At 43.2% G+C, this 26,745-nt stretch overlaps 1 protein-coding gene across 1 annotated transcript; it reads right to left on the reverse strand.

Annotated features, from left to right (window-relative positions):
• Window positions 1-239: 239 nt before the first annotated feature.
• On the reverse strand, window positions 240-18,563 carry LOC122050304. Its single transcript, XM_042611222.1, has 6 exons — window positions 18,441-18,563; window positions 6,042-6,085; window positions 4,087-5,938; window positions 3,833-3,988; window positions 677-909; window positions 240-588 (listed from the first exon to the last, which is right to left on the reverse strand). The coding sequence occupies exons 1-3, from the start codon at window positions 18,561-18,563 to the stop codon at window positions 4,099-4,101; spliced, it is 2,007 nt and encodes a 668-aa protein (XP_042467156.1). The 3' UTR covers window positions 240-588; window positions 677-909; window positions 3,833-3,988; window positions 4,087-4,098.
• Window positions 18,564-26,745: the final 8,182 nt, after the last annotated feature.

Here is a 26,745-nt window from a genome sequence, read left to right on the forward strand (position 1 = left end):
AACTTTTTGAATAATCTTCTTCGTCTTTGTAAGCCAACAAAGTTATTGGTGGACAAATTGGCACATGTTTCGTTTACATATAGAAGACCTCGGAATAATAGTCAACTTTAGGTGCCGACATTGGACTACCCTCGCTTACAATCTTGACTTTTACAAATTACAATAGATAGGAATCACCTACAAGGCAATAATGATAATCACTCACACAAATTTAATCTGTACAAATGGCACCAACGATATGTTTGAAAATATTAAAAGAATATTTAATATTGAGTTTGCAAGGACAAGTATCCTATTTCACATTTGTGAATGAATAAATGCCTATTTACATATTTCATAGGAAAGTCAAAACCTTTTAAATTGAAGGAAATAAGTGAGAAAGAAAATAAATTCAATTGAGAAGAAAAAATGAATAATATTCTCAATTCATTGTCAGCCCAACCTTCTACCAGCACAGCAAAGACTCTTTGAGCCGTCTCCTCCCTTTCCTGCTCCAGAAGATCATTCCCAAGTATATTATGTCGGTAACGGTCATAGAAGTTGTCGGCGAAGGTGTAAGGTATAAAAGCCACCTTCCATAGATGTTATCTAAAAAAAGGAAAGAAGATAGTTCCTGAATCTGCAGTGCCACAGACGATTTTGCATATAATAAGAATAGTATGGTTCAAGAAGTTACATGAACTCAATGTTAAATATGATATGAAGAGCCCTGCCGCCGATAAGGGAAAGCGCCATCATCATTCTGAAACTGGAGAATAGGGACCTTCTGCAGATACAAATCAATGGATCCTTATGTTATTGCAGATGGTCAAGTGTATACGAAGCTTTTCAGATGGGCTCTTAATGTCGAAGTTCCTGAACATGACTCGGGAGAAAGTTTATTGCCTCCATCAACGATGTTTGTTTGGTCTGGATGAAAAAGATGCCACAAATGAAGGAGAAGTCAAGCACAAGCTGTCTGAACATTGTTAGCATTGAAGACAATAAAATGCAATACAAAATAAAGACCAGATTGACAGTTCAGTGCCGACTTCTAGGAGTTAAAAATTTTGTTTATATAATTAAGTTGGAGGGCGAGGATCTCCCACAGCAATATGATCCTTTCTAAGAGAATCAAGAATACTCATCGATAATTTGCACATGAGTTATCCAAGACAACACTAGTGTGTTTCAATCAACATAATGAATCATCATATTTTGACCAACCAATCAAGGTCAATGATCTATGAACCTCAAAAGCTAACAGAAAAACAGGAATCAAACACATCAAAGTGTCAGATGACTCTTCCTAAAGTGCTTTGACATGTTAATGAATTTATTCAGATTTAGCTTTCCACAAAAGAAACACTACAATGGAAAATGTAACTGTTTGAGTTGCATAAATCTTTCATAAGCATCACATGTTGAACTCATTGAGATCAATCTTGAAGTCAATCACTCTGAACAATCATTTTGATACAGTAATAAAATAATCTATGTAGGATAAGATCTATGTAGCTAACTTCGAAAAATTTGGCCTTTAACACACTTTTCAGTGATGACAATGCATAAATAACAGAAATTCCTCTCTTTGGCACTCCATGGCTGTAAAATGAAATTCATTGCTGCTGCGACTAATATATATATATATATATATATATATATATATATAAATGATAAATCCAGTTAGCCTCATTGACTCTCTCTGGGTGACCAGCCCAGTCCCACAAAAGTTTTCCACCGGCCATCAAAGTAAATCCGGAAGTGCACGCGGTGGCTAGCTCAAAAGTCCAATATCCTTTGGTTGCACTCTCCATTTGGAGGAAAAATTCCTACAAATACACCATAACCGTGGGTGCCTGAGTGACAACCTGCATATCCTACCACAACACCATAGCTCCGGGGACAACCAGGTATTCATATGAGTAAATTCATGATAATGAATGTATGAAACTAATGTGGACAACAAGTTTCTCCCCATAATTAATAATCGAGCTAATTTGAGACTACATAGCTCCTCATCACATGCTTGACAAGTCATTGATTCCATAGTTGGTGGAATCATTATGGGTATCAGTCGGTCAAAAAATCTAAACATCAAACATACTGGATTGATGGGAACATAAGTGGACAAAGAAATAAAAAAGGAATATTATAAAAAAATGTTTAATGTATAATATTTGAACCAAATTAAAAATTCCCAAGAATACTAAATATTAGGCTCCATTAACTGAAACAAATTATATTATAATAATATGATAATAATTATAATTCATTAATTAGAATATTAATATAATAATATTTGTATTTAACAATTATTGCTATTATTTACCAACTGGTTTATTAAATTAGCAACTTATTAGCTCTTGGTTAATGCTTACTAAAATTTGTTTAATCTTATGGAAAAATAATAATAATAATAATAGTAAGATACCTAACTTATCAAATGACCTATTATTGAGTTGGTATGAAATAAAATTAATACTAAAAAAGGAAGAATAGTTAATTAATTACACCAAATAATTGTAAACTATAATTATCAAATAGTTTTAAAAATAATAATATGTTAGCCTATATGGATTTGTGCTTTGCTTAGTCAATGTCACCATCAGTCAATCTACTAACTGGATACATGTTTGATTGCAATGAATCCATTAGATACATTTCCTATGTGTCCATAGATTTGAATTAGATATTGGAAATATTTCCTATGTTTGATTGCAATGAATCCACATATGCACAATTTTGATATTCTAATAAATCTAAACCACAATGACTAATTATTAAGTTACTCATTATTTATCCATGACAATATATATGTATTCTTAACTAGAACTATATTTAAAATGGATATTAAAGAATTGTCTTCCTTCTACTCATTCCATGCATTAAGTCAATTCCTTTAGGTAGTTTATTTGCTGGTTAAGGAGCATTACATAGGTATTTGATACCACAAAAATTTTTCTAACGACCCTACATGTTGTTTCATGAATTTGGATCAATTGAAAAAAATTCCAATAGATGATCGCTGAGACTTCAATAAACAATCACAGAGCTTATTTGCAGATATTCTCTTCTTTTATAAATAACATATGAGCATCCACATCAGCTTTCCTAAACACAGAATTTATCTTAAATTTTACATTTTACGTAAAAAAAACCTTTGTATCAGCTATCTTATCCATTCTCTAAATTTAGATTTCATGAATAGTACTTCTCTAAATTTAGGGAATGAAATCCTAAATATTAAAATATCATTTAATTTGGGAGAGAAAAAAATAAAGAAAATATATTACGTAATGAAAAGTAGATATTATACAGGAAGAGAGAAAAAATAATAAAAAAAGTGAAAGATAGAGAGAATAAAACAATAAAAAAATAAAGATAATGAAAATTTTAGGGTAGCTGATGTAGTGTGTAGTGAAAAATAATTGTCTAAATTTAATAAAGTGGATGGTTTACCTCAAATTTTAGAGATATTATAAAGAAACTGATGTAGATGCTCTAACACTAGAGTATTGATCCTAAAAATCTAACATAGTGAAATTTTTATAAAGAAATCAACTGCTTAGGGATAATTCTTATACAAGAATCAACTACTTAGGGATTTTATGTACCTAACCAAATAAACTCACTCAATGTTCATGATATTCAATATTTTAAAGCTTCTAAGCTTCAAAAGCAAGCTACATGACACTTCAAATCCAAAGACCACTGGAAACCAATTTCAGTTTTCAAAAAGGTGAAAAATTATATTGAATACAAGTATATTTTTGGAAATACCAAAGAAGCTGCAGCATGGTGATATCCTACATCGCATACCTAAGAGCAAGACTTATCATTGTGGCAATACCTTGGTTCCAGGAGAAATGCATTTGCTGTGGTCTTGGTAAACCATCAGTACACCAATAAATCCACTTGATCTTGAACCCATCTTAGCCATTATGAATGAAATCTCAATCACTATGACATTGTTCTATCAGAGATAGCAGATTAAGGGGCTTCAGTACTGCAGAAGCACAAACAGAAGTTAGATTCTTTGCAAAAGACGTAAATTCCTTTTAGTACGAGGCCACTTATTACACGAACCAAATAACCAATAAATACCTCAAACTTTATTCATTGTCTTCTCATCTTCTTCAAATTGTGCACTAAAGACTGCAAAGCCTCCTGCATTTTGGTGCCATTTGTTTGTCTCACTTCCATGGATGCTTGATGCAAACTTTGAAGACCACGACCTAAAGATGCAATCATCGGAACAGAAGGCAATGACTCAGCAGCACATTCAATTCCATCGCCATAAGTTAGAAGCCCAGTGCATGCAGCCATGCTGCAACCAAACATAGCCAATGGGGCAAACCTAATTGGTCGGACACTCCTACTCCTCATAATTTCATAAAATGAAGTTCTCATAGCCAACAAACTTGTCTTCTCAGCTGCTGCTATCATAGTGTGTGCCACAGAACGGATTTTCACAGCTGATGTGGTCACCTTCATAGCGGAGGTCTTGGCTCCTGCACTAGCAAGTACTTGTGCGAAGGGATTCACAGCAAAAAATTTACTGAGGCTCATAATAGCTATTCTTTGCAGCTGTGTTAAGCTTAATTTCAAAGTAGCAGGAATCTTATACATGGAAAACTTAATTAATGTGGACATAGGAACTGCTTTAGACAATGAAGAGGCACCCAAAACTACTGTAGCTCCAGCACTAACTGCCACTACAGGCTTATCCACCAGAAGACCATTCCTTTTCATGTTTTCTATCACCTTTTCATGTTCAAGATCATCCTCATAGCATTCTGTAGAACCTAAATTGATTGATTCTGCCACCTTGGGAGGCACAGATGTGTTCCAGTGCTTGCGCAGACCAGCCAAGCAACTAGTGTCAACTATAGCAACAATAGATCCAAACTTCTTTGCCTGATTCCTGAGAGTGTGTACAAAAAGAACATGCGCTTTCTCTTCCAATGGGAGCTCAAAATACTCCAATTCGCTAGGATTGACTTTATTTGTTCTTTCCATTGGACAACGTGCGGCATCGTTTAAGGCAATCCTTAAACTCTCAACTGCAATCCTGAAAATGTATGCATTTGATAACGTATGAGTATTAACTGGTTTTCCTTCATTGATATCAACAAGCATTCTCTGTACAGCAACCACAGCCTTTTCAATTGATGGAAGGTCAATGAATATGTCATGTAGATCTGCAAATAAAGGGTAGAAAGACTGTGCAAATGCAGGCACCTTGTAGTCTAGTTTTGGCTGATCTTTTACAGATCCCTCTTCAAAATTAGAGTCAGGTTGACCTCCTTTTGAGATCGCTAACTCAAGGAATGGAATCACCATCTTAACCATTTGTTCCTTAATTGCATCATCTAAGCACAATCTTTTAGAATTGAAGTATGTAACCGAAGTAACTTTTGGAGGAAGTAAGTTGATTGCTTGTATTCTCAACCCTAAGGTTTGACCTCCATCTTTATTATTGTCTGAACATGTTGTAGCATGCCCACCTTCGTTACCGTCATATGGTGACTCCAGTAACATAAAATCCGAACCTATCTCTTCTGCAGCTCTCTTCGCGGACAAGAAGTGACCATAACATCCAACCCCAAAGATCTCTTGCAAGACCTGCCTCCCAGCAAAATTTTCATAATGATCCTTGCTGATTTTTTCAATGAAGCATCTTTTAAGAACCCCAATTGATGAAGTTGGTACAAGGTTTGCTTGATCATTTCTTACATCTTTCTCTTCGGCTTGGATATCAGCCAATGCCGACAGTGAAATTTGAGCCACCACAGTCTTTGGCTTAACTTCTTTGATCAGATCCTCCGCATCGAAGGCAGATTGTAATGACAAGTTTTGTGCAGCTAATATATATACTACAGCATCAGAATCAGGTTCATGCAGAGCCAAAACAAACTGCTTTGTCGTATCTGGTATTGAAAGTTTGCGAACTAATCTATCAGAAATTTTCAAATCATCAGCCTTAAACGTTGACAATGGCCATATTTTTTGCAGATAAGAAATTATTGCTGATGCCATCTTCGAAACAGTAAAACTACCGTATCGTCTCGCTTAAGTTCAAAGCGACAACTTCCACAAATATCTGCAATCGATCAAATCGGATAAAAATCAAAATTTGACAAAGCACAATTACATATCATTAGACGCCTATAAAAGGAAGATGAAATCGTGTGAAAATCAATGACATAGATGGGAAATCGTGATTCTAGAGACCTGGTGGAGACTGATGGCGACGGAGGTGATCGCCGCAGGGAGAATATCAGAGAGGAGAGAGCGTAGAATTCACCGATCGGAGATCGGCGTCGGTAAGGCGACTTCCGGTGGTTGCAGACGGAAGAGGAGTCGCCGAGCGGAGGCCTGCGGTATTAGGGATCGAGTAAAATATTCCGTATTAATTATATAAATAATTCTAAAAAATTTAAGCATTTATTATTTTAATCATTATCCATTAATATGCCACGTTATTATTCTTTTAAAATAACCAAATAATATTAATGGTTAAACGTGAAATAATTATTTTAATAATTTTAAAATGTTAAATGCATATTTAAAATCAGATAAATTTGAAAAAAAAATAGAGTAAATATAGTTGAAGCACAGAAAAAAGATACACACTATATTCAAAATATTCAAATAAAACATTTAATTTTAATTCAAAATAATTAATATGTAGTTAAAAAATTGTTTTTGTGACAAGTCGAGATGAAATAAAAAAAAAAAAGTTAAATATTCAATATAGTATCTTATCCGAAAATAGGTAAAAAAAATTCATTGTTTATAAATAAATTTCCTTTTAATATTAAATTCTTTTATTTATATAAAAAAAATCATTAAAGGGTTTGAGTACTAGATAAAACAAAGACGAATTATTCTATAATTTAATTACGAGGGATAAGATTGATTTTAAAGTATTGTTTTCCCTTATTTTATTTGTGGGAAAAATCATTGTTTTATTATGTAGATCTTAATGTGTTCGTTGGTGGATAATATGTGGCATAATATTCAGGTTAAAAAAAATAAAAATTAATATTAAATGTTCACTGATCCTGTCCGAACGATGAATCAATGGACGCTGGGCACGTGGCGCTCTCCGAATTGCTGACGTAGATCTCCGACCGGTCGTGTGGATCTCCGGCGAACCTGCAAGGAAGTCGGGCCGGAAAGGGGTTTCCGGCGACGACCCTCCGACGCTCAAGTCAGGCAAGAGGAAGACGAGAAAGTGGCTATGAATATGCGAGAATGCGTACCTCCGGCGAAGTGTGAGGCTCCTTATATAGAGTTGTGAAGAGGCTCACGCACACCTACCGAAGCGAATACGTGTCCTCTAACCATACCTCAGTATGGGCTTGTCAGAAGAGCTTACCTGACACCATACTGCTACAGTCCGAGCACATCTCTGATGGGACAGCGGAACCCTCTGTCGTAAGATCCTGCGTATAACCTGGTCGTTGAACATACCCGCTGTCAGAAGATGTTCCCTTGTCCTTTTGTCTCTTCTTACCCCATGTCGAGCGTCCGGCCGGTCGGCAATATCCTCACGTCCGGCCGGTCGTATGTGCTGGTCCGCTCGGGAGATTCCCGGGGCATGTGCTCTGTAGAGACTGTTCATAGTATTGTTACTTTATGCCTTCGGCCGAGCGGACCCTAAACCCGCTCGGCCATACGATCTTGTTCAACATGAGCGTCGGAACCCCGACTCCCCGCCGCGGTGTCTTTGCTTCCGCTCGGAACATTCGGCCGGTCGCCCAAATCTTTATCCACTCGGCCGAACCCCTGATTAACCTTTTACCTTTCAACCTCCACGTGGCGTGGACTCTGCTTAAAGGGGGGTCCCCCCTCCTCACTACCGGATCACTTGCCTCCCCTTCAAGTCTAGTCAAATGAGGCGATTAGTTCGACTGACTGGACCATCAGTTGCTTCGAGCGGCGTCCATATATAACTACCCTCCGCTCGGACACAAAGGGGGCAACTAAAACGCCAGTCAACGCCAACATTTCTCAGTATCTTTTCGAAGTTTTCGCCAATCTTCATCATTAAGGTCGAGCACGCGCTCTGTGCCTCGTTAAGGCGCTCCTTAAATGCTCCCCCATGATGGAATGCCACGTGGCTTTGCTAACGTCATCGTACGGCGGCGGCGCCGCGGGTGACGAGACCGAGGCGGTTCGAAATGGACGGCGCGATGTGTGCTCCGATTCTCGCGACCTGGATCCGACGGTGGAGGCCGCTCGGGTGCCACCCTATAAAGGCTTCTCTTCTTTTCTTCGCCTCACTTCTGCTGTCGCGTGCTTACCGCTGCTTCTCACGTTCCAGATTTCCGGCGATCTTGCTCTTCTATTTTCGGCGATCTCTGGTACGCTTTCCTCGATCCTCCTCCTCGTTGTAAGGTTCTCCTTCTTTCCCTCTCTGGTTCTTGTGTTTTCTTTGCATTTCTTTCCCGAGTTTCGATCCTCGGGGCATCATTTCGTTTGCTGTCTTCTTTCTCCTATCCTCTACCTTCGCCTTTTTTGATTTCGTCCGCTCGGACAATGGCTAGCTCCTCCCAACCTCTTGACCAAGCCCTCGACCCATGTTATACTACCATGGAGTCGCGCTTCAATCGGCGCAACGCCGATATTTTGATGGATAATTTTGACATCCCATCTGACTTTGAAATTATCTTACCCACTCCCTCCGCTAGGCCACACAAACCGCCGCGCGGAGCCTTTTGTGTTTTCCGCGACTAGTTCACAGTCGGTCTGCGATTTCCCATTCATCCCTTCATCGTTAAAGTCTGTAATTTTTTCGGCATTCCGCTCGGAAGCCTAGTCCCCAATACTTTCCGCCTTTTATGCGGCGTCGTTGTCCTGTTCAAAATCCACCACATCCCCCCCCCCCCCGACCGGAGGTTTTCTATTATTTTTATTACCCTAAACAGTTCGAGCTGGTCACATATATGTTCCAGTTCCAAGCTCGGCCCGGTTTAGTTTTCTTCAATAAACTTCCTTCTTCCAATAAGCATTGGAAAGAATTCTACTTCTACCTTCGTATGCTCGAGCGAGCCCCCTTCCTAACGAAGTGGCAGATCGGACCACCAACTTCACTAGAGCTCAAAAGGTTCAAAACCCGACCGGACTATCTTCATGCTGCCAACATGCTGGCCGGTCTGAGGTTTGACATCAACAAATTCCTGTCTGAAGGGGTGATGTATATATTCGGTCTGAGTCCGATCAGGACCCCCTTCCGAGCGGCTTCGATAAGAATTTTACTTTGTGCATTCGTTTTAATTGCTAACTAATTTTCTCTGTTTTCCTTTGCAGCGAACATCGTCATGGAGTCGGTGATGGCTGGAATTTTGAAAAAGAAGGCGGCGGCGCTCGAGGCCGCGGTGGCCAAAGAGATAGAGCAATTGGGCATTCAGCCGGTCGGCTCCAACGAAGGCGAGAGCGAGACAAATGCTGGAGAGTCGGCCGCCCAGGCTTCTCTCCCGGAGCCAGCGGCTGGCGCAACTGCTAGTCGAGAGCCTTCCGTTCGGGATGAGGGCTCGGCTCAAGAGGAAGAGCGCCCCCTCTGACAAAAGAGACGCCGAGCGGAAACACCACTCCGCTCGGCTACATCTGCGGTCCATCCATCCGAGCGGGTCACCGCCACTTCTCGAGGCAAAGCGCCAAAGGTGGAGGTGATTTCGTCCGATCGGACGCCCTCCCAACTAGACGCGTCTGTGGACCCCCTTGAGGCCATTCCAATCAGCGCCCTTCCACCTGCTCCCCGCAAAGTCCAACATTCAGCGATTTTGTCCCAATTTTCGGCGTCGGCCTCCGATCCATCCCCGGCGTCCGCCCAGACGACTCCCGGTCGGCGCCGCACCATCCGGGTTTCGCTGCATCTCCCCACCGAGGAATTAATGCCCAAAGCCGATCGGCCAACTACGCCCGAGCACCTGATCACAATGAAAGGGCCCTTAGCTGAAATGTGAGTCGACGCTCGGGCACGCGTCGCAATAATTCCCCTCAGTAATCTGGCCAACAGCCACATGCAACAGGCCACGGGGGTAAGTTTGTTTTCTCTAGTCCTTTACGCATTCTCTCCGACCGGCTTCTAACAACTTTGCTCGTGACAGAGATGGGTGGAGGAGATCGTCGTTTGCAGTCGTCTGGCGATGGTGGACGCAGAATTAAAGAAGCTGAAGGCTCCGGGTGGCCCTCCCGGCTCACAAGGTCCGTCATACACCGAGCTGCAAAAAGAGCTCAAAAAGACCCAAGATTTACTGGAGGCCGAGCGGAAGAAGTCGGCCGACCAGGCGCACAATCTGGCCGAACTTGATCGCCTGAACAAATCACTGGATCGCAAGATAAGCCTGGCCACCGAGCGGAAGAAAACAGCTATCTCCGATCTGGAGAAGAAGAACGTAGAGGCTCGGGGGCTGGAGCAAAAGTAAAGGAGTTGATGGAGCAACTGGCCAACGAGAAGATTGCCCGATCGGATGAGGTGGAGAAGCTCGAGACTGCTTTACAAGAACACCAGGCAGCCGTCGATGCTTCCCGAGCGGCACTTAAAGAATATCAAGAGGCCGAGCCAAGCCGAGTTGCCGCCCTGAGACAGAATTACATCCGTTCGGCCGATTTTTCGAAGAAAGTTTGCGAGCGGATGTACATGGCCTTTGAACTTGCCATGAATGCCACGACAGAATATTTGAAGTCCAAAGGGCAACTTTCCGATTCCGCCGTTATCCCCGCTCAAGACCAGGCAACACTCCTCAACAACATCCCGAAGGATCTCTACGAGTATTTAGAGTAGGAAGTATATGTGTAATTCGGCCGCTCGGCCAAAGACTATCCTCTTTTTTGTAATTCGGCCGCTCGGCCTTAATTTCTATAATGCTATCCTTTTACTCGCTTTCTCTTTTGCTACTCAATATGAGTGTTGCCCCGCTCGGCTCTTATCACACCTCTTGCGTAGATATTCCGCTCGGCTGAATATGTCTTGCTTCGACAGAAGAAGTTGTTCGCTGGATGTTGACGAAGTACCTTTGGGTACTTGGCCGAGCGGAGCATATAGGCGGTCGAACGGTATTGACGGCGAGTACTTTTGGGTACTGGCTCACGATTGTCTTTATTGCCTTAGTCCGGCCGAAGGGTTTATAGTCGCCGGCTCGACTCTCGATTTTTAACGTCGGAGCCGGCTCGACTCTCGATTTTTAACGTCAGAGCTCGATGGCCTTCCGCTCGGAGGTTTATAGTCACGGGCTCGACTCTCGATTTTTAACGTCGGAGCTCGACGGTCTTCCGCTCGGAGGGTTTATAGTTGCCGGCTCGACTCTCGATTTTTAACGTCGGAGCTCGACGGTCTTCCGCTCGGAGGGTTTATAGTCGCCGGCTCGACTCTTGATTTTTAACGTCGGAGCTCGACGGTCTTCCGCTCGGAGGGTTTATAGTCGCCAGCTCGACTCTCGATTTTTAACATCGGAGCTCGACGGCCTTTAAGGCTAATTTTAACACTGTCGTTTGGCGAAGCTATTTGCCATCTTTTATCATTTTGCTTCCTGCATTACAAGGACATAGGCGACCAAAACATATATAAAATTACACCAGCGCACCTCTCACCCAGCTCGGTACGGCTGGAGATGATTCGCGCTCCATGGTTGATCCAACCGCCGTCCGTCTTCATCCTCCAAATAATAAGCACCCGAGCGGAGCTTTTCGATGACTTTGAAGGGGCCCGCCCAAGGAGCCTCCATCTTGCCAACGTCGCCGACCGGCTTTACTTTCTTCCAGACAAGGTCGCCAACTTGGAATGCTCTAGGGATCACGCGCCGGTTGTAGTTCTGCTTCATTCTTTACCGATACGCCATCAGCCGGACGGACGCCTTGGCTCGCTCTTCGTCGACCAAGTCCAGTTCCATGTTCCTCCGCTCGGCATTATCATCATCATAATTCTGGATCCGGACGGACTCGACGTCGACTTCGACCGGAATAACCGCTTCACTGCCGTACACTAAATGGAATGGCGTGATGCCCGTCCCTTCCTTTGGGGTCGTTCGGATATCCCATAAAACGTCTGGCAGCTCGTCCACCCAGCTTCCTCCTATATGGTCAAGTCGAGCCCGAAGAATTCTAAGGGTTTCTCTGTTGGTTACCTCCGCTTGGCCGTTGCTTTGAGGATACGTCACGGAAGTAAAGTGTTGTTCAATGCCATAACTTTTGCACCAGTCTTCGAGCTGCTTCCCGACGAACTGTCGTCCGTTATCAGATACTAGTCGGTGAGGGATGCCAAACCGACAAATTATATGCTGTCAAATAAATTTTTTGACCATCTGCTCGGTGATCTTAGCTAGTGGCTCGGCCTCCACCCATTTGGAAAAGTAGTCGACCGCCACTAGTAGAAACTTCCGCTGACCAGTCGTCATAGGAAATGGACCCATAATATCCATTCCCCATTGGTCGAACGGACAGGATACGGTAGCAGCTTTCATTTCCTCCGCCGGTCGGTGGGAGAAGTTGTGATACTTCTGGCAGGAAAGACACGTCGCGACGGTCCGAGCGGCGTCTGCTTGCAGGGTTGGCCAGAAGTATCCGGCCAGCAGGATCTTCTTAGCCAACGATCGTCCGCCCGGATGCCCTCCGCACGATCCTTGATGCACTTCTTGAAGGATGTACGCCGCGTCCTCTGAGCTTACACACTTCAACAGTGGTCGAGAGAAAGCCTTCTTGTAGAGTTGGTCTCCAATGAGCGTGAACCGACCAGCTCTCCTCCTTAATAGCTAGGCTGCTTCCCGATCGGATGGTGTTGTCCCCGACCGAAGAAATTCTATGATGGCTGTCCTCCAATCGATCGGAAACTCGAGGCCCTCCATCCGGTCGACGTGTGCCACCTAAGATACTTGTTCAATTGGCTGCTGGAAGACGACCGGTAATATTGAACTTGCAAGTTTGGCTAACTCATCTGCTGCCTGGTTTTCCGCTCGAGGTATCTTCTGGATAATGACTTCTCTGAAGTTGGCCTTGAGCTTTTCGAAGGCTTCAGCGTAGAGTTTGATCCGAGCGTTGTTAATCTCAAAAGTGCCAAAGAGCTGCTGAGCGGCCAACTGAGAATCTGAATGCAGCGTCACCCGACCGGCCCCCACATGTCGGGCGGCCTGTAAGCTAGCTATAAGGGTCTCATACTCCGCTTCGTTATTTGTAGCTCTGTAATCCAGCCGGACGGATAAGTGCATCCTTTCTTCTTGGGGAGAGAGTAATAGCACGCCAATCCCGCTCCCGAGCTGAGTGGACGATCCGTCCACAAATATTTTCCACATAGCTTCGGGCTCTGGCCTTTGCACTTCGGTGATAAAATCTGCCAAGGACTGCGCCTTTATCGCCGAGCGGGGTTGGTACTGAATGTCAAATTCGCTCAACTCCGTTGTCCATTTGATTAGCCGTCTGAACGCTTCTGGATTCAACAGCACTCTTCCCAATGGGCTATTCGTCCGGACGATGATTGTATGTGCCAAGAAATAAGGACGAAGTCTCCGAGCGGCGAGGACCAAAGTAAAAGCCAGTTTCTCGAGCCCAGTGTAGCGAGATTCTGCGTCCTTTAAAATATGACTTAAGAAATACACGGGTTCTTCTCCGCTCGCCCTCACTAATGCCGAGTCTACTGCTTGCTCAATTGAAGATAAGTAAATACAGAGTGGCTCACCCACAGCTGGCTTGGCTAGCACAGGCAGAGAGTTCAGGTACGTCATCATCTCTTCGAACGCCCGATCGCATTCTTCATCCCAATGAAACTTGGTAGCCTTGCGCAAGATTTTGAAAAACGGGAAACTCCGATCGGCCGTCTTCGAGATGAATCTGGACAATGCTGTTATCCAACCGGTCAAGCGCTGTACTTCCCTCAGATTTCTTGGGGGCGGCATGTCTTGTAATGCTTTCACCTTGCTGGGATTTGCCTCGATGCCCCGCTCGGTCACTATGTAGCCCAAGAAACGCCCGTCTTTTGCTTTGAACAGACACTTCTGAGGGTTTAGCTTAACTCCATACTTCCTCAGCGTTCGGAAAGTCTTCTCCATGTCTTTAAAGAGATCGGACGCTCGGACGGACTTGATGAGAATATCATCCACGTACACTTCCAAATTTCGTCCGATCTGCTCCCTGAACACTTTGTTCATCAAGCGCTAGTAAGTTGCTCCCGCGTTCTTCAGTCTGAACGGCATCACATTGTAGCAGTACGTGCCGTCGGCTGTAATGAAGCTAACCTTCTCTTGATCTTCTCGGGCGAGCTGCACTTGATGGTAGCCCTGATAGGCGTCGAGCATGCATATCAACTCGCAGCCGACTGTGGAGTCCACCAGTTGATCGATCCAGAGTAGAGGATAAAAATCATTTGGGCATGCTTTGTTGAGATCCCGGAAATCGATGCAAACTCTCCACTTGTTGCCCGGTTTGGAGACTAGTACCACGTTCGCCAGCCAGCTCGGAAACTGAACCTCGCGTATGTGGCCGGCCTCCAAGAGCTTCTCGACCTCCGCTCGGATGATGGCATTTTGTTCGGCGCTGAAGTCCCTCTTCCTTTGCTTCACTGGCCGAGCGTCCGGTCGGACGTGAAGCTCATGCTGTGCGATATTTGGCGAGATTCCCGACAGCTCGTGCGTTGACCAAACGAAGACATCACAATTTCTCTGGAGACATTTGATCACTTCCTCTTTCTGGCTCTCCTCCAGATCGGCCGCAATGAATGTGGTGGCCTCCGATCGGGTTGGGTGAATCTGCACTTCCTCTTTTTCTTCATAAACCAAAGAGGGTGATTTTTCGGTTATAGCGTTCACCTCGATCCGTGGCGTCTTCCGAGCGGAATTAGCTTCAGCTCAGACCATCTCAACGTAGCACTGCCGAGCCGCCAGCTGGCCTCCTCGTACTTCTCCCACTTTATCCTCCACCGAGAATTTGATCTTCTAGTGGAAGGTGGATACGGCCGCTCGGAACTCGCTGAGGGAGAGTCGACCACGGCGAAGTTGGCAATCCGCGTCCTTCTGAGCGGCTCTCCCAACAAAATAGCCAGTCGGAGCTGTCCGACCGGCAGAACTTCATTGCCCGTAAACCCGTAGAGGGGGGTCGTCATGGGCAGCAGCTCGGCTCGATCAATTTGTAGTTGGTCGAAGGCCTTTTTGAATATAATGTTGACCGAGCTTCCTGTATCAATGAAAATGTGGTGAATAGTGTAGTTAGCTATTACCGCTTTGATGAGGAGAGTGTCGTCATGCGGCACTTCGACTCCCTCCAAGTCCTTGGGTCCGAAACTGATTTCGGGCCCGCTCGCCCGTTCTTGGCTGCAGCTGACCGTATGGATCTGAAGCTGTCTGACGCTCGCCTTCCTTGCTCTGTTGGAGTCGCCTCCAGTCGGCCCCCCAGCGATGATGTTGATTTCGCCTCGGGAAGTGTTGCTTCTATTTTCTTCTTCCCGAGCGGACGACCTAGGATGCTCCCTAGACCTCCGGGGATTGTCCTCACGCCTCGGAGTATGATGCCGCTCGGGAGTCTGTCTCTGTCGCCTGTCAGATATCATCCGATCGGCTTCACGAAGGCGCTGTCGCCTGTCGGATGATGGCGATCGACGGTGGCCACCCCGGGGCACGGGGTGGGCGATCAAGGGAAGGATTCGGCAAGCTCTTGTATTATGCGTGTCTGTCCGGTGAAATGAGCAAAACATTGGGGGTCCATACCTTCTTTTTAGGTTTGGGTCGCTCGGCAGATACTTCTTGAATGGCGTGGGATCTTGCATGTTGCTGGGGGCAGGCTGCTTCAGCTCGCGGTCCTCTGGGCGGCTGATGAGCAGTGTGCGGCTTCCGCTCGGCAGTGGGCGCCCGCTCGGTTGGAGCTTCCTTCCTTCGGGCCGCTTGGGCTTCCTCCACATTGATGTATTCATTGGCCCGGTGTAACATATGATCGTAATCTCGGGGCTGCTTCCGAATGAGCGAGCGGAAGAAGTCCCCGTCCATGAGGCCTTGCGTGAACGCATTCATCATCGTTTCTGAGGTGGCCGTTGGAATGTCCATGGTCACCTGGTTGAATCGTCGTATATAAGCTCTGAGCGGCTCTCTGGGCTCTTGCTTGATGGCGAATAAACTGACACTAGTCTTCTGGTAGCGCCGACTGCTTGCAAAATGATGGAGGAAGGCCGTGCGGAACTCCTTGAAACTTGTGATGGATCCGTCCGGAAGCCTCCGAAACCACCGTTGCGCCGATCCCGAGAGGGTGGTAAGGAACACTCGGCACTTTACTCCATCTGTGTATTGATGAAGGGTGGCTGTGTTGTCGAACTTACCCAGGTGATCGTCCGGGTCGGTGGTTCCATTGTATTCACCGATCGCCGGGGACACATAGTGCTTTGGCAGAGGGTCCCGCAAGATTGCCTCCGAAAACTGACGGTTGATCCGCTCAGGGGAGGCATCCGCTCGGGGGGGCCTTGCCTTTTCTGTTGTTTCGTATTAGCACTTCATCTGATAAAGATCCTCGATCACGATTGACTGTTGTGGCTTCAGGAGGCGTGCGGAATAGGGCCCGATGAAATGGAACCGTGGCATGCGGTGCTTCCGCTCGGCCCCCTGATGCTGATGTCCGCTCGGCTTGCGACTTCTGTCTCTGTTCCACAAGCTTAGCTGCTCTTGTCTCGATCAAAGCGTCGAGCTCCTCTGTGGAGAGCATCACCGAGTGCGGTAGTCCAGCTTCGTCCATTGCTTCCGATCGGATGCAGGAGCGTTCCCACAGACGGCGCCAAATTGATCCTGTCCGAACGCTGAATCAACGGACGCTGGGCACGTGGTGCTCTCCGAATTGCTGACGTAGATCTCCGACCGGTCGTGTGGATCTCCGGCGAACCTGCAAGGAAGTCGGGCCGGGAAGGGGTTCCCGGCGACAACCCTCCGACGCTCAAGTCAGGCAAGAGGAAGACGAGAAAGTGGCTATGAATATGCGAGAATGCGTACCTCCGACGAAGTGTGAGGCTCCTTATATAGAGCTGTAAAGAGGCTCACGCACACCTACCGAGGCGAATACGTGTCCTCTAACCATACCTCAGTATGGGCTTGTCAGAAGAGCTTACCTGACACCATACTGCTACAGTCCGAGCACATCTCTGATGGGACAGCGGAACCCTCTGTCGTAAGATCCTGCGTATGACCTGGTCGTTGAACATACCCGCTGTCAGAAGATGTTCCCTTGTCCTTTTGTCTCTTCTTACCCCATGTCGAGCGTCCGGCCGGTCGGCAATATCCTCACGTCCGGCCGGTCGTATGTGCTGGTCCGCTTAGGAGATTCCCGGGTAGTGTGCTCTGTAGAGACTGTTCGCAGTATTGTTACTTTATGCCTTCGGCCGAGCGGACCCTAAACCCGCTCGGCCATACGATCTTGTTCAACATGAGCGTCGGAACCCCGACTCCCCGCCGGGGTGTCTTTGCTTCCGCTCAGAACATTCGGCCAGTCGCCCAAATCTTTATCCGCTCGGCCGAACCCCTGAGCCCTGATTGACCTTTTATCTTTCAACCTCCACGTGGCGTGGACTCTGCTTAAAGGAGGGTCCCCCCTCCTCACTGCCGGATCATTCACGAACACTAAGAAACCTACTAAGTAATAAATAGTAATTAGAAGTTAGAAAAAAATATATTTTAATGGATAAAGTTTGACCAGAGTGAAGTTAGATGATAAAAATCAATAAAACCATGTGGCAAAAGGTGATTCGTTCGCTCTCAGCGCCCCCGTCAATCCATTCCTAGGTTAACACGAAGGATGTAAATCACGGATGACTACTAGCCATTAGTGTAAATGGTCAAGACATAAGGGAGGTTAAAAAATAAATAAATAAATAAAGTGACATAATAAAAATCAGTAAAATCAGATCTTATTGAATGAAGTGAGATTGTAAAAATCATAACGACTAAAGTGACATAATAAATTTCCTATTGAATGAAGTTAGATTGTAAAATTCATAACGACTAAAGTGACATAATAAATGTCCTAGTATTCGAAACTATACAACATTAGGGAGAGACAACTAGAGGTAATTGAAAGTCTAAATTTATAATATAATGTAATACAGTTATCTGTTTGGTTAGGAGTAATTAATTAAATTTATAATATAATAAAATTTATAATATAATTGATCCGGCGGTAAGAATGGGGGATCCACTTCCTGAAGGGTCTCAGCTTGAGGACAGATGGAGGGCTAAGCAGTTAATGGCCGCACCGAGCAGCTGAGTATGTCCGAGCGGAACCAAAGATAACCCAGTCATGGGCTGGGGTTTCCGACGCCAAGGCGGGAGAACCGAATGGCCGAGCGGGGCGTCTGCCCGGCTGGGACTGAAGGGCCGAGCGGGTGGTCCGTTCGGCCAGGACAAGGGCGAGGGTACGAAGGTTAGCCGAGCGGCCTATCCGCTCGCTCGTAATATGGGATGTCGCAGGCATGTCTCGATGATTATGCTGCATACAAGAGTGCACGAGGGAGGATCTCGCCACATCATGGAGAGGTTGATACAAGAGCGGATGGCCTTATGGACGTCTTCGATGCACCCATATCGGGCATAGTCCTTCCGATGCACCCATACCGGCATGGTCGAAACAGAGATGGCTTCATCGCGCCTGTGCCCTTGGAGAGGTCTATATAAGGTCTCCGCTTTCACCGGAGGGGACAGTCTTCGCTTCGAGACACCTCTTCATCTATTTCCTCGCTGAGCGTGAGGGTCGTCGCGGACACCCTCGGCTCGGTTTTGTTCTGAGTTCACGGAGAACTCGAGGATCCAGCAGGGAGCGCCACATCCCTAGCGTTCGTTGACCCCTGGTTCGGACAGGATCAATTTGGCGCCGTCTGTGGGAACGCACCTGCATCCGAACAGAGACAATGGACGAGGCTGGAAGAATACACAATGTGGCACTCTCACAAGAAGAGTTGGACACTCTGGTCGAGATGAGGGCCGCCAAACTTGTGGAGCAAAAACAAAAAGCGTCAGCCGAGTGGCCGGAGCAGCAAGCAACATCTGTGTCGGGTGGCCGAGCGGAAGCACCTCAAGCCACCGTTGCATTCCATCGGGCCTTATTCTGCACCCCTGAAGCCATACCAGCTCGGAGAGATAGAGGATCTTCTTCCGACGAAATGCCTAGGCGAGAAGACAGAAAGGGGAAAGCTCCCCAAGAGGATTCATCTCCCGAGCGGATCAATCGCCAACTCTCGGAGGCTATTCTACGAGACCCTTTGCCCAAGCATTACGTGCCTCCGACGATCGGCGAGTACAATGGAACAACAGACCCGGATGATCATCTGGGTAAGTTCGATAACACAGCTACGCTCCATCAGTATACAGATGGAGTAAAGTGCCGAGTCTTTCTTACCACTTTATCGGGATTGGCTCAATGGTGGTTTCGGAGGCTGCCGGACGGATCTATCACTAGTTTCAAGGACTTCCGAACGGCCTTCCTCCACCACTTCGCCAGCAGTCGGCGTTATCAGAAGACAAGTGTCAGCTTGTTCGCAATCAAGCAAGAGCCGAGAGAATCGCTTCGAGCTTACATCCAGCGATTCAACCAAGTGGCGATGGATATTCCCACAGCCACATCGGAGACAATGATGAATGCCTTCACGCAATGCCTTGTGGATGGGGACTTCTTCCGGTCGCTCATCCGAAAGCCGCCCCGAGATTATGATCATATGCTGCACCGGGCCAATGAATATATCAATGTGGAAGAAGCGCAGGCAGCCAGGAAAAAAGAAACACCAACCGAACGGGCTCCTCATGACGAGCGGAGACCCTTAGCCGCTCATCAACCGCCGAGGGGACCAAGGGCCGAAGCAACCTGCTCCCCTCGTGTGAGGTCCCATACATCTGATTCCCATCCCTCCAACATGCCCATCAAAAGCTCTTGCCTTAAGGACCTTAGTGAAAGGATCTATAGGTCATCACCTGATGCAATCTAGGCGGCAACAACTTCTCCTCGTTTATATGATTCCTCGTATTGGGTGGTACTTGCGCTCTATTGTGTTTACTTGCCTTATAGACTTATGGTTTCTTCGAGTTTGCTACTGCACCAACATTATTACAATAAATTGTAATAATCTTTGGACAAACCAGAAATCATATCTAAGTCTATCTTGAGGTTATTGAGTCATTCAGCTTTTATAGCTACCTCAGAGGCTTGCCATATACTAAGCTTCTATGGTGGAGTCCAGAAAAACACCTATGCTTATCACTCTTCCATAGTTATGACTTTACCTCCTAAAGTAAACACAAAACCCCGAGATTGACTTATTATTGTCCCTATCCGATTGGAAGCCAAAATCCGTGCAACCCACAAGGACCAAATTAACTGCCTTGTAAGCTAGCATATAATCTCTAGTGCCTCTAAGGTACTTCAATATATGCTTTACTGCAATCCACTGTCCTTGTCCAGAGTTATTTTGATATCTGCCAACTATGCCCTTGGCAAAACAGATTTCTTATCTCGTGCATAGCATTTATTAGGCTTCCGACAGCATAAAGAATCGCTTTATTTCCTTTATCTCCTTTGATGTCTACAGAGACATATCTTTAGATAAAGTTACTCCATCCTTAAAAGGTAAGAAACCTTTCTTGGAGTTTTGCATGCTTTAAAACGAGCAAGGATTTTTCCGATGTATGAAGCTTGGGATAAGTAAAATATTCTTTTCTTGCGATCCCTTATTACTTTGATCTCAAGAATATATTCATTCTCCCAAGTCCTTTATATCGAATTGTTTGGACAACCATACCCTTACTTCTGGCAACATTTTGATATTGTTTCCAACTACAAAAAATGTTATCTATGTATAGTACAAGAAATACCACCACGCTTCCATCACACCTTTTGTATACACAAGACTTACCCGGTTACTAAATAAATCCATAGGTCTGAATTACTTTGATAAACCGGATGTTCCAAGACCTTGAAGCTTTGCCTCAGTCCATAGACTGATTGAGCTTTACACAAGATGCTCTTAGCCATTTGTAATGAACCCTTCTGGTTGCTATATATGGATGCTTTCTTCAAGACTTCCATTAAGGAATGCTGTCTTGACATCCACTTGCCAAATAAATAAAAGAATCCGGATAGACTTAAGCATGGCTACCCGTGAAAAAGTTTCCTTTTTCATCTAACCTTGCTTTGAAAGTTTCTACCTTCCTGTCTATCCCTCTTTTCCTATTATAGACCTTTTTATACCCAAAGGCTTTTACACCATTTGGTGGTTCTACAAGCTTCCAGATTTTATTAGAATACATATATTCTAATTCTGTTATTCATTACTCTTTGCCAAGATATTGCATCTTTATCTTGGAGTGCTTCGTCATATGTCCGGAGATCAGGTTCATGTCCTCCAGGGATCGAGTCCAAAAACTCTCCCAAAACATGAATCTTTTTAGGTTGCATAACAACCCTCCCACTACAATAAGACACTTTCTGTAATTGTGTATCAATTTGTGATACGAGTTGCAATTTTCTTATGGTATCTCATCTTGTACAGTTGGTACTAGGTTAGACATGTCCTTTATTATTTCCTTAAGAACAAATTTACTTATGAGCACGTGGTTCATTATATAGTCCTTTTCTAAAAATCAGTCATTTATGCTAACAATGACCTTCTGATTTTTAAGACTATAAACCTACTTTTGTTTATCTAGGATATCTTACAAACAAGTGAACTCCTATCCAACTTATCATTATCTCTCTTTAGCATATGTGCTGGATTACCCGAATCCGAATATGCTTCAAAATAGGTTTTCACCTATTCAGCAATTCTATATGAGTAGAGAGTTCTAACTTGGAAGGTACTATGTTCACTTTTGTTATCAGAGTTTATCCTTAAAACAAATTTGGTAATTTTCTGAATAACTCATCATCTATCTAATTATTTCATAAGAGTCTTTTACCTTCTTTCTACTACACCATCCTTGTTGGGGTGTACCAGGTGCAGTTAGTTGGGGTTGAAATCCAACTACTGATAAGTGACTCCTAAAATCTCTCAAGAGGTACTTGCCACTATGATCTTACCATAGTGACATTTACTTTAACATTTCTCCGCATCAGCCTTGTACTCTTTGAACTAATCAAAGTACTTAGTCTTGCGGTACATTAAGTAAATTTATTTGTATCTTGAATAGTTGTCTATAAAATAGATGAAATATTCAATACTACCTCTTGTCTGGATAGTCATAGGATCACATAAATCAGAATGAACCGATTTCAACATATCTTTGACTCCATACCCCTTGGACTTAAAAGCTTCTTGGTTATTTTCCTTCCAAGTAAGACTCGCAGGTTGGAAAGATTTCCACTACTAATGAACCCAAAAGTTCATCAGCTACCAATGGATCCTACTTAAGTTAATATAACCTAGCTTTAGATGCCAAAGATATAATTGGTTCATTTCCGAAGGTTGCTTTCTCTTAAAATTAGAAGATGTGTGACTAATTTTCATTTGTTGCATCATGGGAGTTATTGGATTATAAATTGTCAACCAACATACCAGAATAGATAACTTGCCTATTTTTCTTGATAACAACTTTGTTATCAAAATAGACACAATATCTATTCTATAATAGTTTAGAAACTGAAATCAGGTTCTTTCTAAACTTAGTATGTAAAGACAATTCCTAATAATCCAAATTTTATTCCTATTAGAGAATAAACCTCTCCCACTGCAACAGCTGCTACTTTTGCAGTAGTGCCCATGTGGACGGTGTTTTTATTTTCATTTAGTTGTCGGGTTTCAACCCTGCAATGAATTGCAGACATGTCATCCCATATCTACACACCAGGTACCGGTAGATAACTCCACTAAACATGTATCAACTAATGAATAAAATACACCTATACTGTTCTTAGTTCTAAGAGGACAGTCTACCTTAATGTCCAAATTCTATTTCCAATCAATTATAATTGGGACCACTAAGTCTATCCTAAAGTATATCAGCTAGGGATTGACCATCTTCCTAAGAATCACAAAAATATTTGGTTAAGACCAACTCCTTAAAAATCCCCATGAATTTTGTATGCCACGTTAGTGTGGACGTATACAAATTCAAAGAGGAAATTTTATCATTTAATTTTATTATCTCGTCAACCTTACTTTATGACGAATAAAATTAATAGTTGGTCTATCAAATATTTGGTCAAGACTCTAAATTTAAAATAATATTGATTCCTCTAACAATACTATTTAAATTTACCAACACCTCAAAACACCGTGAATTTTGCATGTCACGTTAGTGTGGACGTATACAAAATCAACATTTGTAAGAGGAGGGTTTTACCCATTAACTATCTTGTCAACGTAACTTTATGACAAATAAAATTATCTCAAACACCGTTAATTTTGTATGCCACGTTAGTGTGGACGTATACAAAATCAATCATTTGTAAGAGGGGTTTTAACCCTTTAATTTTATTATCTTGTCAACCTAACTTTATGACAAATAAAATTATCTCAAACACCGTTAATTTTGTATGCCACGTTAGTGTGGACGTATACAAAATCAATCATTTGTAAGAGGGGTTTTAACCCTTTAATTTTATTATCTTGTCAACCTAGTTTTATGACAAATTAATAGTTGGTTTCATTTGGTCACACAAATAATAGCAACTCTGATGGGGAGGATACTATTAGATGTATCTAAGTGTATACCATTACTTGACACTAAGTCCATTAATAAGATTATGCCCCTTCCGTTGGGAAGATCACACGCCTTAATTAACTTCCTATAGTCATCCAAAATGGAAGTCTGTTCTAGTGATCCGCAAACAAGCTCATCCGTTATGGAGGAAGGCACTCAGAGCCAACGCGCAAGCTTGTTTGCATCACTTACAAATCAATAATGGAGACCATGGGATTTACTTAAAAAAATCCCTCTCCCACTTAGTTATTTATTAATGAGGAATTTTAACTATGCTAGCCTACTAAACTTGTAAACTAACATGCACATCAAAGACAATATAAAAGCAATAAATAGAAAATCTAATTTTCAACTATTATGGCTTTTATCTCTAGTTGTCCTCCGTGTGTTGTCATCCCAAGTTGCTGCCATATTTGGCCACCGCCACCGGGTCTAGCTGTCCATCTTGCTCCTTGTTCCACTGCGCCTCGGTCCTTAGAAGGTTCCACGCTTTGCAAGATTCGATCCGCGACATAAATAGAATTTTACAATTTTGATCCTATATTCCATAAAAGGAATGTACATGTATCTAGATCAAAAATAAAATCATAATAAAACTAAATACAGCTCCTGCTGTATTTTATAAAACAATCATGCACACACATATAAATGCCCTTGACATGTCCAAGGGTCCAATCACACACATAAAACTATAAGCCATAATAGTTGGATCCTGCATCCACAAAGTTAGCACATCCTACTATTATCCTGCCTAAATTATGTATGACATGTGCATAATTAAACTAATACCAAATACACAGAGGCAAAACCCTAGCTCTGATACCAATTGTTGGTTGCTACTCGGAAAACCTATAGGTTCCACTGTACAAAAATTTTGTACAAAGGTCTGAACCTTTTCCTAGCTACCATGTGTTCTTTTAAATTAAATTTTGGATCGCCTACGGAACTTAACACGTTTGATTCAAAACTTAATCTATTTGTTCTTTTAGGTTTTGACTTGGATCTCCTGCGGAACTTAACACGTTCGACCCAAGTCTCCTTAAGTTATTAATTCCATTAAATATTAATTTCCATAAAAAGTTCGACGTGGCGAGGCACATAGCCTTCTTGGATATGGGAGCAACCACCACCGACTAGACAAAACCTTTAATAGAAAGCTAATATTTAATTTCCTAAAATAACTTTAGGTTAACCAAAGAGAACAATCAAATCACAAGGAAAAGAAAGAAAACAAAAGAACACAACTTCGAAAAACATATTCGAAATACTAGAACGTAAGCCTCTTGTATTTGGTATTATTTCCATAAATAACTAGTATGATGCGGAAAGAAAAATTACTAGTTATACCTTGTAGAAAAACCTCTTGATCTTCTACCGTATTCCTCTTCTAACCTCGGACGTTGTGTGGGCAACGATCTTCCGAGATGAGAAACCACCAAGCACCTTCTTCTCCTCCTAGCTAGGTTCGGCCAAAACAAGAAAGCTCCACCAAGGAAGAAGAAAAACACCAACCAAGCTCTAAGAGATGCAAGCTTCCTCTCCTTCTTCTTCTTCTTCTCCAAGTAGTATCCGGCCTCCACAAGACCTCCAAGCAATAGAGAGTTTCGGCCACCACAAAGAGGAAGAAGAGAAGAGATGATGGTCGGCCACAACACCAAGGAAAAGAGGGAGAGAAAATAATAGAGGTTGTATCTCATGAAGGCACCCTCACCCCTTCTTTTATATTCCTTGGCCTAGGCAAATTAGGAAATTTAATTACAATAAAATTTCCTCAATTTCCTTGACATGATTTAATTTAGAAAAATAAAACAAATTTTCCAAATTAAAGTTCAATGGCCGGCCACATCATTGGAGAGCAAATTGGACAAGTTTTAATCAACAATTAAAACTTCCTAATTTGTTTCCGGAAATTTTTTAAAAATAAAATTTATCTTTAAAAATCTCTTCATGGTTGATAAAAGGAAATTTCTATAATTTTAATTTTATCAACATGTGGATAATTTTTAAAGAGAAAATAAATAACTCTCTACAAATAAGGAAAGAGATTTAATCTCTTTCTTTAATCTTTGTAGATCTTTTACAAGAGAGATATTTTAATTTTAATTCTCTTTAATAAATTATTTCTTCCACATAATAAAAACTAAAATTAAAATCCCTTTTTAATTTAATTTGGCCGGCACCACTAGCTTGGGTTCAAGCTAGGGCCAGATACCTAGGCAGGCCCTAGCTTGTTCCCAAGCTAGCTTGGCCGGCCCCTATTGTGTGGGTATAGAAGGTGGGTATAGGTGGGTATAGAACTCTATAAATAAGAGGCTACGATAGGGACCGAGAGGAGGAATTGGTTTTGGTCTCCCGATAAAATTAAGCATCCCGTGTTCGCCCCGAACACACAACTTAATTTTATCAATAATAATTCATTCCACTAGAGAACTATCATTGAACTACCGCACCAATCCCAAATTACATTTTTGGGCTCCTACTTATTATGAGTGTGTTAGTCTCCCTGTGTTTAAGATATCGAATGTCCACTAATTAAGTGAGTTACTGACAACTCATTTAATTAATATCTAAGTCCAAGAGTAGTACCACTCAACCTTATCGTCATGTCGGACTAAGTCCACCTGCAGGGTTTAACATGACAATCCTTATGAGCTCCTCTTGGGGACATTATCAACTTAGTATCTCTAGGACACAGTTTCCTTCTATAATCAACAACACACATTATAAGTGATACCATTTCCCAACTTATCGGGTTTATTGATTCATCGAACTAAATCTCACCCATTGATAAATTAAAGAAATAAATATCAAATATATATGCTTGTTATTATATTAGGATTAAGAGCACACACTTCCATAATAACTGAGGTCTTTGTTCCTTTATAAAGTCAGTATAAAAGGAACGACCTCAAATGGTCCTACTCAATACACTCTGAGTGTACTAGTGTAATTATACAATCAAGATAAACTGATACCTAATTACACTACGACCTTCTAATGGTTTGTTCCTTTCCATTTTGGTCGTGAGCTACTGTTTATAATTTATAAGGTACTGATAACATGATCCTCTGTGTGTGACACCACACACCATGTTATCTACAATATAAATTAATTG

Source organism: Zingiber officinale, chromosome 3A (genome assembly GCF_018446385.1).
Source record: "Zingiber officinale cultivar Zhangliang chromosome 3A, Zo_v1.1, whole genome shotgun sequence".
In the NCBI taxonomy this organism is placed as follows: Eukaryota; Viridiplantae; Streptophyta; class Magnoliopsida; order Zingiberales; family Zingiberaceae; genus Zingiber; species Zingiber officinale.

What these genes read in the sequence shown, in the direction of transcription:
- LOC122050304 (XM_042611222.1), bottom strand. Translation starts at nt 18,563, where the DNA reads ATGCCGGTATGGGTGCATCGGAAGGACTATGCCCGATATGGGTGCATC. An exon ending in ATCCTCCCTCGTGCACTCTT is followed by an intron (nt 6,086 to 18,440) that starts GTATGCAGCATA and finishes GATCGATTGCAG; the next exon opens with ATATTTGTGGAAGTTGTCGC. An exon ending in AACTTAAGCGAGACGATACG is followed by an intron (nt 5,939 to 6,041) that starts GTAGTTTTACTG and finishes AATTTCTGATAG; the next exon opens with ATTAGTTCGCAAACTTTCAA.